At 55.2% G+C, this 12,527-nt stretch overlaps 4 protein-coding genes across 4 annotated transcripts; 3 read left to right on the top strand and 1 right to left on the bottom strand.

Moving 5' to 3' along the window:
- Nucleotides 1-1,627: 1,627 nt before the first annotated feature.
- BBK36DRAFT_1189904 (hypothetical protein) lies at nucleotides 1,628-2,705 on the top strand (the record flags this gene model as incomplete). Its single annotated transcript, XM_024896643.1, has 2 exons — nucleotides 1,628-1,687; nucleotides 1,749-2,705. 2 exons carry the CDS (start codon nucleotides 1,628-1,630, stop codon nucleotides 2,703-2,705), a joined length of 1,017 nt encoding a protein of 338 aa, XP_024745303.1.
- Nucleotides 2,706-4,226: 1,521 nt separating this feature from the next.
- Nucleotides 4,227-5,557, top strand: BBK36DRAFT_1163522 (TBCC-domain-containing protein; the record flags this gene model as incomplete). Its single annotated transcript, XM_024894546.1, has 4 exons — nucleotides 4,227-4,275; nucleotides 4,381-4,541; nucleotides 4,610-5,284; nucleotides 5,354-5,557. 4 exons carry the CDS (start codon nucleotides 4,227-4,229, stop codon nucleotides 5,555-5,557), a joined length of 1,089 nt encoding a protein of 362 aa, XP_024745302.1.
- Nucleotides 5,558-5,688: 131 nt separating this feature from the next.
- On the bottom strand, nucleotides 5,689-6,075 carry BBK36DRAFT_1092806 (hypothetical protein; the record flags this gene model as incomplete). The annotated part of the gene is made up of 1 exon (XM_024889039.1): nucleotides 5,689-6,075. A coding segment is annotated over one exon (387 nt), but the record flags the coding sequence as incomplete, so codon positions are not given.
- Nucleotides 6,076-6,489: 414 nt separating this feature from the next.
- BBK36DRAFT_1136685 (phosphoglycerate mutase) lies at nucleotides 6,490-8,679 on the top strand (the record flags this gene model as incomplete). The annotated part of the gene is made up of 5 exons (XM_024893068.1): nucleotides 6,490-6,717; nucleotides 6,754-6,755; nucleotides 6,997-7,347; nucleotides 7,412-7,793; nucleotides 7,850-8,679. Exons 1-5 carry the CDS (start codon nucleotides 6,687-6,689, stop codon nucleotides 8,677-8,679), a joined length of 1,596 nt encoding a protein of 531 aa, XP_024745300.1. The 5' UTR covers nucleotides 6,490-6,686.
- Nucleotides 8,680-12,527: the final 3,848 nt, after the last annotated feature.

Genomic DNA, 12,527 nt, shown 5'->3' with positions numbered 1-12,527 from the left:
CGCAGGTAAGGTATGGAGTGTCTCGCGGAAAATGTTTCGTAGTCGTCGATCCCTAGGCTCAGGCCGCAACAATGGCTTAAGCCCTCCCATCTGGTAGCGTCGATGGCCAAACAAAGAGTGCTGAAGCGCGCATCTTCGGGAGGTTGGATCTCCGGCTAAGGGTCGTCAATTGACCCGGGCCAATCACACGCGGTTCGCCATCCCCTAGGGAAAGGCACAGCCCAAAGCTTGCTTCACCGAGCGCTGCTGCGTGACATAGGAGACGACCCATTCCTCGGGAGGTGGCTTCTGGAAAAGAGCTTCCGTCGAGGCTGTCGCCAGAGGGCTGCATCCAGCCGGTACAGCTTTGGCCGTCCGTTCTGACGCAAGTGGACAGTCATGCGGAGCGCTCCCATTGGGTCTAGCGCGCGGATGGCTGGCGGGGGGAGGTTTGCCAAATCCTGCAATTCTCGGAGCGCAGATCCCTGCGCCAGCTGTTAAGCCGCGCTTGTACTGCCAAGTACCGCCGCGGTGTGGCCAGCTGCGACGGGGGCGGAGCAGAAGCTCCGTTGTGCCTATAACCCTGCCCTGCGCGCAGTGGCTGGCTGTTATCTCTGCTTGATCATCGGTTGATAGGTGCGATATCACGATCGGAAGGCATTTGACGGCTGGAAAAATTCACAAGAACCTGCTGCGGTGGGAACTAAAGGGGGAGAAGCGCGCAGAAGCAGGGAGAAGCGACACCTCCGCCTGGGTCTCACTGCTTGCACGAAAATCAACCAAGGCAGCATGGACGAAAACAGCAGCGCCAACGTCAAGGGCGGCTACACAAGGCACAGCGAGACGGGAGGCGAGTACTTGCCACGACATGTTGGAATCGATATATCTATCTATCAACCGACACCTCGAGCAGCACAGGAAATGCTAAAGCCACTGACTGCGTTCGCTCCTACGTGAACGCAGTCCAGCATCGGCAACCGCTCGATTCACGGCCGGCGCCACAGCGGGCTACCTGGGTGGTACTTGGCCGCGCCCCCTAGCACTAGCAGGCTGGCTGTCTCTCCGCATCGAGATCGCGATCTCCCGTCCAGAATCCGATGGATTCAAAAGTTACAGATCGAGGTGGAAGCACTAGCCCGGCCATGCGGTTTTTCGCTTTAGGATGGGCCTGGGAATCTTCTGGCTCGCGGCCCGGGAGGGAACAATAAATAGTATAAGCTCGCAGCTATGCCTCGTCCCCCCCAGCGCATCTGCTTCATCTTCCTCTCCTGGATAATCATCTCTGCATACGTCACCTTGTCGATACCGGGCTCGAGCTTGTTCATAATCTAGTCCCCTTTCGAGGAACAATCACAGCGGCTGCTTGGCTTCACTTTCCGTTTTCGTCTGTTTGCGGCAGTCCTCCCTCGCCAATAGCACACAAGCGCATCACGCAGGAGCCCACCAGCTCTTCTCGCTCGTACGACCAGCAGCTGATATTTTCATCTCTGGCGCGAAGCGTTCCTACTACTACCTTATCTTACTATATTATTCGCTCTACTAGTTGTTCAATTCATTAATCATTGCCGTCTCTTTGCAGTCTTTGAGCTGCGCATCACACTACTTGGTCGACGCTCTCAACGACAGTGCCCTTACCTATAGGACGAAAATGACTAAGAAGACAGAGTCCGGGATCAAGCTGGAGCGGCCGCAGAAGGACAATCGCCAGGTACATTTTCATTTTCTATTGCCTGTCAGAAAGCCACAAGCGGCGTGCTAACCTTTCCAAGTCGGGGCGATCGCATGACGAGAACAGAGAGCGAGCATTCATAGCTGCCTCGCGCCGGAGAGATCGGGACTTGGATGCGCGACTCAAATCTGCCTTGGATGCCAGTGAGATACACAAGAAGCGGACAGGAAAGGCACTCCGGATCACCCGCGAGATTGTCGAGAACGAGGAGATGTACGAAGAGGAGGAGCCCGAGCTGCATCGCCGCAAGGTCCTGGGCGTCCCTTCTTCGACGGGCGGTCCGCAGCCCGACCCCGGCAAACGGGTGTGCGAGCTGATAGCATCGTCCGACCAGGAATGGCGGCAGAGTGCCATCAACATGCTCTTTGCACGATCCTTTCCCAAGTACGAGCAGCAGGCCCAGACCATGAATACCCAGACCATGAGCACACAGTGGTACCAGCCACAGCCTGCGCTGCAGCATTCGCCGGTGCAGACATCCGAAATGGTTTCCTCTCCTGACGTGCAAAGGCACTTTTCTCTGCCCATGATATCTACGTCTCATATGGTGGAACGGACTCCTAGCCTACCGGTGCAGTCTCCCTGGATGGACCGAGCTTCTCACATTGTACCGACTTCACCTCCGCAGGCACCTTCTCCTCTGGCCATGGGCCAGACTCCTGAGGGAAGCCCTGAGGGCCGGACTCCCGAGACGACGCAGATGACCGGGATGTTCCATACCTCTCCGCCACCACAGTATGCGGACCTGTATCCTCAGTCCGTGGATTCAGGCTTCAATACCCCGTCGGCCGAGATTCTGGGCGATTTTGACTTTTCACCAACCACTGAGACGGACAAGTACTCATCCGAGTCACCAATTACTCCGGACGACCTCATCTACCTCAACCCGGCGCAGTTGCACACTCTGTCCCAGGTGAACACATGTGCTTGCAACCCGGCTTGGAATCAGACCTGCAAGGCCTGTAAGGGTGACTGGGATCCTTTGCCATGGGATTAACCAGCGACACAAAAAAGCATCAATAGTCTCAATTGCATAGCAGCTTGTACGACAAGCGGCATCTCATTCGGAGTCTTGCGTTCAAACTGGATCCGGCTTCTGTTTTCAGTCCACTGGTACATATTCTCGCCACTCAGGGAAAAGAAGAGTATATAAGGCATTTGCGGCGTAAAATAAGCCTTCATTTCAAAACTCAATGGTCATGTTAAGGGAAAACGTCCCGCTGCTTTCTCTCTTTTTACTTCTACCCTTTTCTCTTCCTTCCTTGAACCCTTTTTATTCTCCTTTCCCATTTCAATCCTCTCACTTGTTAGACTCTTCTTATGCTGGCTCTCTTTATCTTAGCTTATCCATGATTTTGGCGGATCTTTTTGTTGGGCGTTTGGGGGGTTCAATGCTTGGGTCGAAAGGCACGACGACAAAAAAACAGGCAAATAGAAGAGGGCGTCAAGTTGGTTCATTGCTTCGGTAGTATTATAGGTTACGGTTCTCCTTCGGATACCCGGTGCAAGTCGAATAAACTGCACGCACCTCGCAAGCACTGCATCGTCTCATACCGACCCTCGTGATCTACTTGAGCTGTATGTAATCTATTCTGTTCCTTCTCCATATTCAGTGAAACATGTTGTCACACCGTAACATGAGCTCGGGATAATGAACAAGACCCCAAACAAATCTCCCAACATGAGCTCCGAGATTGTCGTCGTTCAGTCTCCAGCTTCAGCCGCAAATGACGTCTGTACCGCCATAGCTTCCCACTAACGACCGGCATGAGATCCCCTAACCCAGCTCTTAATTGGCCCCTCACAAGCTCTCCAGTAGTACAGGTAAGCAACGTTGAACCCCTCATGATGCGTCCCAAATTATCTAATCCCTGCCTGCATTTCGATCTTTCCAGTCCCTTCGCATGACGCTCATCCTGCTGCAGCGGCACGTCAACTATCGATTCCATCCAGGGTCCTCTTGTTACGGATTTCTGCAACAGCTTCCCCTCAACATTCTTTCCACTTTTCTGCTCCCTTTCCTACCTTTTGTTCTTCCTTCCCAAAACTCAATTCTCAAGCTTCTCAGGTGTCGCGTCATTCGCCAAACCGAGAGTTGTCATCTGACTTGACTTTGTCCGGACCTTTTACGCTTCCTCATTCGTCCCCCTTTCCTGGCAAGCTCCGTGTAATTGAACACCGAGCCCTCGTTCGATCGCGTGTTGCGTTGCAGAGAGAAAGACCACCTGACTACTAACTTTTTGACCTTGTCTTTGCCATTGCTCCCTAGGTTGGTGTCAAGAGACACAAGCGATTCAATTCGCAGCTGCCTTGAGAGCTCTGTCCAGGCAGCACCAGCCGAATTCACTTCGAAAGAGAAACTCGGCATAAATATCCTAGTCTCGTCTTCTTGTTTCATTTCCCCTCCTCTTTCCTCCCATCTCTCTGCTACCAAACATTTTCTGGCTGCCATTGATCGTCCGCTTCAATTGCATGCCAATTGGGGACCCATCGGATCAACGCTACGATTGCTTCAGCCATGGATCCAAAGGAAAAGTTCTATCGTCACTTTCGTGACAGCGTCGAAGGTGGGCTGCCCTTGCCCTTGCCCTTGCCTCTGCTCTCTTCTCACATAACATGCGTTCGCCACCATCACAACAAATGCTGACGGGTTTTCTGTTCTGCTTCCGCAGGTCTCCAAGACCAGATTGCTCAATTAACAAATCTATCCTCCATCGGCGGCGAGCGTCAAGATGCCACAGACAACATCCTCGCCGGCATCAGCAAGCTCCAGAATGAAGTTGCCGATGCCGCCGAGTTCACGCCTGCATACGACCGACGCCAGTATTCAGATGTCTGTCATCCTTGAAAGCTCTTGTTATGAGAGAAGCGAGACTGATCTGACCGCGATTCGTGCTACAGGCAATCAAAGGCCTACAAGATAAGCTTAACGAGACACTTGCCAAGTTTGCACCCAAGACGAGATTCCAGTTTAGGCGCACTGGAACAGACCATGTCGACATGGGCGCACCAGAGAACGATCCGCGGTTGAACCCGGGCAGCTTATCTCGACGTCCGCATAGTCCAACGAGTGCCCCCGGGGCAGCGAGCAGCATGATGGAGGAGAACCGGGGTATTGTGGGCGATTTGTTATCCACGGGCAAGAATTACAATGAGGAGCTAGCCAAGCCAGATCTCTCTTCCATCCGAAAGCCCAGCTTCTCTGCCGCTCAGAGTATTGACATATCCGAACACAACGGCCTCCATATCATCCTTCCGTCTTCGGCATCGCGAGCCACCGCAGCGGGCTGTCTACGGGATCTCAAAAACTGTGTCATTGATCTTTCGATACCCACGGCCCAGGGCGCACCATTCCCAGGTCTTATACTGAAGGATATCGACAGATGTCTCATTGTGGCAGGCCGAGTGAACGGGCCCATCCATATCAACAACGTGACTAACAGCATTCTCGTCGTTGTGGCGCGGCAGGTTCGCATTCATAACTGCAAGAACGTTGATATCTACTTGCACTGCGCCAGCCACCCCATTATCGAGGACTGTTCGGGCATGCGGTTTGCTCCTTTGCCAGAGTGTTATGTACGTGGTTGTTATCGACGACTTTGTTCTTCGTAGAGCGATTGCACCGTGCTGACTCTCTTGATATAGCTGACGGAGGCCGACAAGTCGATCGAGAATCAGTGGGATCAGGTTGATGACTTCAAGTGGCTGAAGACTACCCCGAGTCCGAATTGGGCCACCCTTTCCGAGGCCCAGAGGCTTTCCGAGGAAGTGTGGACGAAAATTGTGCCGGGACAACCGGGCATTGGTGTCGAGAAAGTACTGGCCAAGGTTGGAATTCCGCCAAAGTAACCTATGGGTGAAAATTGAAGCGGGTTATTGCATTGTCGAGCCGCAAGTAGTTAGGTATAGCCGATAGCGTAGTAGCCGCTCAAATGAAACATATCGCGATATCATTCACGAAGCTGAATGCAAGAAAACTTTCACAGCTCCATTTTGTCACCACCGGCGTACGCATCTTTGCTGAACTGTACACCGTTCTCGCGAAGCTTCTCCAGCAAGGCCCGCTGCAACCCGATCCGTGTTTCGAGTTCCTTGATTTCGGTCATTTGCTCTTCAATAGAGCGATCCATGTCCGGCAGTGCGCGAACCTGGGCTCTGGCGTGCTGCAGCTTGTGTTTGAGCTTGTCTGTAGCGCCCGGGACGTCCTTGAAGGAGAGCTGTTGGCCGTTGCTGCTTGGCCCACCAGGCGTAGCTCCTGTTGTGATGCCAGACGAGGACTGGAGGCCGGCGCGGACCTTTGCGAGGACAATGGACAGTTCGGACAGGGCGTCGAGGTCGTCTGGGGACAGAGTAGGCGGCAGGGCGAGCGCCGGCAGTTCTGAAGCCATATTGGTGGTGGACAAAAAAGTCGATCGACGACGATTGTGGTGACTGGATCGGAGGTTTGCGGGAGATGCGACTATTATGACAAGAAGAGTGTCGGAGAGGCGCCAATTCAAGAGTGTAAAGAATGGCGATGAACCTTAATGGCTGGCGAGGCTGCGAACGGCATGCCCTAGCTAATTTGCTCTAGTCTGAAGGCGGTTGACGGAGGAGAGTGGACGCAAAGCACGGCAAAGCACGGCAAAGCAAAAGCTCTGAGCAGCAGCCAGGGAGCAAAACGGGCCGATGCACGGGGGCTCGATTTAGCGCAGCCGTGCTGTAGCTTCCAGGTTCTGCTGCAGAACTCGAGCGATAAGTACCTAAGGTAGGTAGGTGATGACATCGATAGCGGTTGGCAGGCCTATCAACATCAACCCCACCATCCGAAGTCTCTAGTCCAGGTGGGATGTTTTTCAGGTTCTGCCGTGCCAAAAAGATTGACTTCATCTCCCCCCCTCAAATCACGCACCTAAACAACATCCTACTCTCTGCAACTTCTTCTCATCCCGCCAGATATACCAATTGAGCTTGTATCGTAGTTGATCCCGCTCTCACCATGTCCAAGACAGAGCAAAAGGCCTGCCTCAGTACGTCTCCCTCGTCTCCTCCATCTCCCCCATACCTTCCCTTCTGGACGACCTCAACCTCAGCATAAGCCGTTGCCTCGCCATGCCTCTCCCTCCGGCTCTGGCTCTGGACCCCCCCGGCCAATTCCCCGTCACGGCCTGTGGCGCGTCAACTCGGCGCCTCCAGCAGTCTGCATCGGCTCGTCGCCCGTCGCCCGGACTGTATCCTTGCCTGCTGCTTCGTCCTGGTCTATCTTGAGCTTGGGTGGCTAATTCTTGTGCTGTTGCGCTCTCACAGTCGTCATTGATGGCTGGGGCATCCCCTCCGACGAGAGCCCCAAGGATGGCGACGCCATTGCCGCCGCCGAGACCCCCGTCATGGACGAGCTCTCCAAGAGCGAGACGGGCTTCACCGAGCTCGAGGCCTCGTCGCTGGCTGTCGGACTGCCCGAGGGCCTGATGGGCAACTCCGAGGTCGGCCACTTGAACATTGGCGCCGGTCGCGTCGTCTGGCAGGACGTCGTCCGCATCGACCAGACTATCAAGAAGGGCGAGTTCGACTCCAACGAGACGATCAAGAAGACCTTTGAGGGCGCGGCCAAGGGCAACGGACGCCTGCACCTCTGCGGCCTGGTTTCCCACGGTGGTGTTGTAAGTGGCTCGGCGCTTCACAATGACCGGTTAATGCCCTGGAGAATACTGACACGCTGCACAGCACTCGAAGCAGGAGCACCTGTACGCCCTCCTCAAGGCCGCCAAGAAGTACAATGTCCCCAAGGTCTTCATCCACTTCTTCGGCGACGGTCGTGATACCGACCCCAAGTCCGGCGCGGGCTACATGCAGGAGCTGGTCGACTTCATCAAGGAGCTCGGCCTCGGCCAGATTGCCACCGTTGTTGGCCGATACTACGCCATGGACCGCGATAAGCGATGGGAGCGCGTCGAGATCGCTCTCAAGGGCCTTGTTCTGGGCGAGGGCGAGGCTAGCGAGGATCCCGTCGCTACTGTGAAGGCACGATATGAGACGGACGGCAACAACAACAGGGATGAATTCCTCACTCCCATCATCGTCGGTGGTGACGAGAGCCGTATCAAGGGTGAGTTTGCTAGGATATACTTGTTTCGAAGCGAGGGGCTAACACTTGTGGACCAGACGACGACACCGTCTTCTTCTTCAACTACCGATCCGATCGTGCGCGACAAATCACCCAGCTGCTCGGTGATGTCGATCGATCTGTCCTGCCCGACTTCGCCTACCCCAAGATCAACAAGCTCGTGACCATGACCCGTTACAAGACTGATTACCCCTTCGACGTCGCCTTTGAGCCCCAGAAGATGGACAACGTCCTGGCCGAGTGGCTCGGAAAGCAGGGCGTGGAGCAGGTCCACATCGCCGAGACGGAAAAGTACGCCCACGTCACCTTCTTCTTCAACGGTGGTGTTGAGAAGGTCTTCCCTCTCGAGACCCGTGACCAGGACCAGGACCTTGTGCCTTCCAACAAGTCGGTTGCGACCTACGACCAGGCTCCCGAGATGTCTGCGGATGGGGTTGCCGACCAGGTTGTCAAGCGTCTGGGAGAGCAGCGGTTCCCCTTTGTCATGAACAACTTTGCTCCTCCGGACATGGTGGGCCACACCGGTGTCTACGAGGCCGCCATCGTCGGCTGTGCCGCCACCGACAAGGCCATCGGAAAGATTCTGGAAGCCTGCAAGAAGGAGGGTTACATTCTGTTCATCACCGCCGATCACGGCAACGCGGAGGAGATGAAGTTCTCCGACGGAAAGCCCAAGACCAGCCACACCACCAACAAGGTGCCCTTCATCATGGCCAATGCCCCCGAGGGCTGGAGCCTCAAGAAGCAGGGTGGTGTCCTGGGCGACGTCGCCCCTACCATTCTGGCTGCCATGGGGCTGCCTCAGCCTGAGGACATGACGGGCGAGTCGCTCCTTGCAAAGGACCTTAAGAGGAGTGCTGAGGAGTAAAAAAAGGGGTATTTTATGATGATGATGATATGAGGTGGAGGAAGCGAAGAAGAGACGACTACAGAAGCAAGACTGACAGATACAAAGACTACGCGGGCACGATACAAAAGAGGATACGAACGAATAGAATAAGATGGGGGAGCTGCATATATTAGGATAGAGACAGAAGCACCCAAGGAGTGGACAGAATACACCGCCGGTCTGCCACTTCTATTTTGTATGTGATAAGCGGCGCTGTTCTTCTTTCCATCGCATGGCATCGTATTACGAATATCACGGATCGAGTTCCATGTGTGGCAGTGCTGTGGGAGAGAATGCCACATTGCCCAGTATTACCGTCTTGCACGCCGCTACTGACAGGGATCCAAGCTTGCCAAGTCATCCGCTGCGCGTGATTGTGGCAAAGGCAATGGCAAAGGCAATGGCGATAGTAGCTGGGCTGTCTGTTCCTGGTGCTATGCATTTCAGCCCTACAATTCGCCGAGCATATGGCCAAACCATGCCATGTGGCACTGCTGGGACTGGGACCGTTGGCAGAAAGCTTGGCTTGAGCTGCAGCTTGTCGTCCTCCCAGATCATGCCCGGGTTGAATAAGCTGCAGGACACGCAGCTTCCAATGGTCGGTGGACAGGACAAGTATCAGTATGTTAGTAGTAGTAGTAATACGAGATAGCGTGGGGGCAAAGAAAGAAGGAAACAGAGATGCCCGTGTGTTTTGACGATGGGAACGATTCTTTAGCGGTCCAGTTAAGCTGTTTTTTTCTTCTGGATGCCGCCAGCGTCCCCGGATTTCCTCTCTACCAATGGTCCGGGCGGGCGAGTGGCTGCAAATCGACGATCGCCGCAAGAAGGGTCCTGCCCATGCCCTGGTCGAGTGGTGGCAGAATGTGGCAAACGGGCAGCGGGAACGATGCCAGAATGCGAAATAGCGACGTTTGCCTTCTCTGAGAGTTTTGCGATGGTATTGCAAATTGCTCGGCTCCATCTTCTCGAAGAAGCTTTCCCTTCTGAGGGAGCCTCCGACGAATCGGGGCGGTTCCTGGGAGGCGTTTCCGAGCATCAGGATGCGACCTTTGTGTTGTCTTTGCCATTCGACGACCAGATTCGCGAGCCACGACATGTCTCAGATCCGAACGGCTGCCCTCCGATCTCAACGAACTGCACCGCTAGCCCACATCGAAAGGCGGCCTGGTCCCAGGGTGTGGGCTGAGAGAAGACTATCTGTACGACATAGAGAAGGCATCGTGACTGTGGTACCGCGTGTTCTTCATGTGAGAGCTGTTGAAATAGGCTTGGAACTTTGGGGTACGTGTATAGAAAGGATACTGACGAGATGCAGGCCCTACTTCTGATACAAGTCGACGTTGATAACCCCGCTACTGACCTCAGACCAGGGGTTAGGAGCTTAGGTAGGTAAAGAGGAAGGAGAAGTAGATTCAATAGCGCAAGGCAAATTTGAACAATGCGATAAAAAGGCATTCGGGGTCCTCCCCTCCTTCGGCAGACTCCTTACCATCTTCCCAATTTACCGTCGTCTAAAGGCATTTCGACCTGGTAAAGCGGAGCCCATTTCGGCGCCGGTGCGTTTGGCTGCGAGTTTGTCCGTGGGGCCGTATGTCGGCGAGGCCGGCACGTGATTCGCAGGTTCTGACGCTAGCCCAGGACAAGTTCAGTACCTACCTCTAGATAGTACAAGCGCAAGAAGCGCTTCGACGGATTGCGAGTCGACGGTCCCACGTCCTTGTGGCCTGAAGGCGGCAGCAAACCCGCTGTGGCCAGTTTGGGAGCCCTTCAGAGTAGGAGACGAGGCGGATCCATGCTTCTGCGGGGAGCTCATCATGCATCCTTGCGCCCAACGGCGAAGGACCACCGGTAAGGGTCTCCGTGCGAAATGCGTCTCTTATCACCATCTCAATGGTGGGTGAGCATTGCTTCAACAGTGGTTGAACGGAATGGAGGCTGGCGATGGATGATTAGAGGAAATAAGGTGGCGTGACTCGTCGCTTGAAGCCGGTGAGCCCCATGCCATGCCATGCCATGCCATGCCGTGCCGTGCAGCGGTGCACTCCCGTCAACAGTTGGGTCGGAGCCAGCGCCCGTGAGGTCCAAGATGGAGACACGGAACGCACTGCCTAGCATGAAATTGGTACCGGCCGCCGTCGATGGAGCGCCAGGGCCACACCACCACCACCACCTTGCCGATGCGAGACAGGCCCGTCCAGACCCATGGCCAACCCTTGCAGGGCAAGGTCCATAAGTTCTGGACTTTGAATTTGTTCTGGCAGGAAACGTCATAGTGGCGCCACAATGCAGCCTGTATCGAGACTGGCCCCTGGCCGAGCTGCTGGTGGAGGGACCGGTCAAGGGTATCACCCCACGGGAGAGGCATGGTTTTTGTTGCTGTGATGGATGTGATGGGATGCAATTCGGTGGTCGTTGGCTTCGTTAGTACAACTGGAAGTATTCAAAGGGCTCTGCGGGTAATCCGTATGCGCAGCCATGTTTCTTCGCCCACGCGGGGGTGCTCGAAGTTGCGAGGTTGGCGCTGGATCTGGCGGCGACACGAGCACAGAGCAGAGGAGCTGGCTGGGAGCGAGCGAGGAGAGCAGCATCCGGCCTGTACCCGTACAGAAAGATGCTGACCAGTAATATTGCGTGTCGGATCAAGTTAGCTCCGAGGGCTGACCCCAGGAAACGGTTTGCTCGATGCCAGCCCAAAACCAAGATCTACACCCTCCAAACCTTTGCGACCTGCGTCCCGGCAAGGCGCTGGTTGGCCGGGATGGCGCCGCCCACTCAGTGGAGGAACGGCAGGCCGCTCAGGACCACGCCATCTTGCGAACTTTTACGCGCTGCCGGAGCAGGAGCAGACCAGGCGAGGGCACGAGGGCCGAGCAGAGAGAGGCTGGAAGTAAAGAGAACACCCACCGAGCAGAACTCCGCCGTGACTTGCGAGAGTAGGTAGTCGAGAAGGTACTAAGTAGTAGTATGTAGGAGTAACACACCACAGATAGTCCCAGTAGATAGTTCACTGCTGATTGAGGGCTTCAGGTCATGGCGGCGGCTGGCGCGTTTTGGGCTGCTGGCAGCAGGCTGTCGCTGCGCCCAGTTGCTGAGGGACGAACCGCGCCTGTAATTCCCGTTGTTGTAGACGCAGCAGCGTGTAAAATGAGTGTTTCTGTAGGTAGGAGGTATGTAGGGGAAAATGATCTGAACCGACCCGAACACAAGTTATTGCTTGTACGGGCAATACTATCAGCTACTCCAGGATACCAAGCAGATAAACCATCGCCTCAATGGTCAGATTGCAACTTTAGGCTTCCATCACCAGCGCGAGGCTGCAGTAGCGATGGGAAAGGCCACTGGGCCTGTCGACAAGCACAAGCAACGAAACAAAGCCACACGCCGTCTTGCAGCTCTGCACCGTGCACCGGGACGCGAAAGCAGGCTCCTCGCTAGCAACACACACCCCGGGAGTGAGACCCTGATTTCCATCGTCGTGCCTTGATGCTGCTGCAATTGCACCGATCGCAGCGCTCTGCATCGCGACGTGCGAATCGAACGCTTCACGGCGCCATCAGCCCCAGGCGGCGGCTTTGCTTCAACTTGTACGAGCATATTCCCGTGGCGATGGCCTCGCCATTGACAAAAGCCAGCCAGAAACAACAGCTCTCCTCCACCCCAAACTTACTCTCTGGTAAACTGGATAACCCATTTCCCTCCGTCGCCTCCGCGCGCCACACGGCCGTCTGTCAAGGGCGGGCTGCGGCTTGATTGCGATTGCAGAAATTGTCGAGCCCTCGAAAAAGATTTCCCCTTCCATTTTGGCCTTGCCATTCCCCTCCCGC

This window comes from Trichoderma citrinoviride, assembly GCF_003025115.1.
Source record: "Trichoderma citrinoviride strain TUCIM 6016 unplaced genomic scaffold BBK36scaffold_20, whole genome shotgun sequence".
NCBI lineage: Eukaryota > Fungi > Ascomycota > Sordariomycetes > Hypocreales > Hypocreaceae > Trichoderma > Trichoderma citrinoviride.
The sequence above is the reverse complement of the archived record's forward strand: the minus strand, read 5'-3'. Positions and strand labels throughout refer to the sequence as shown.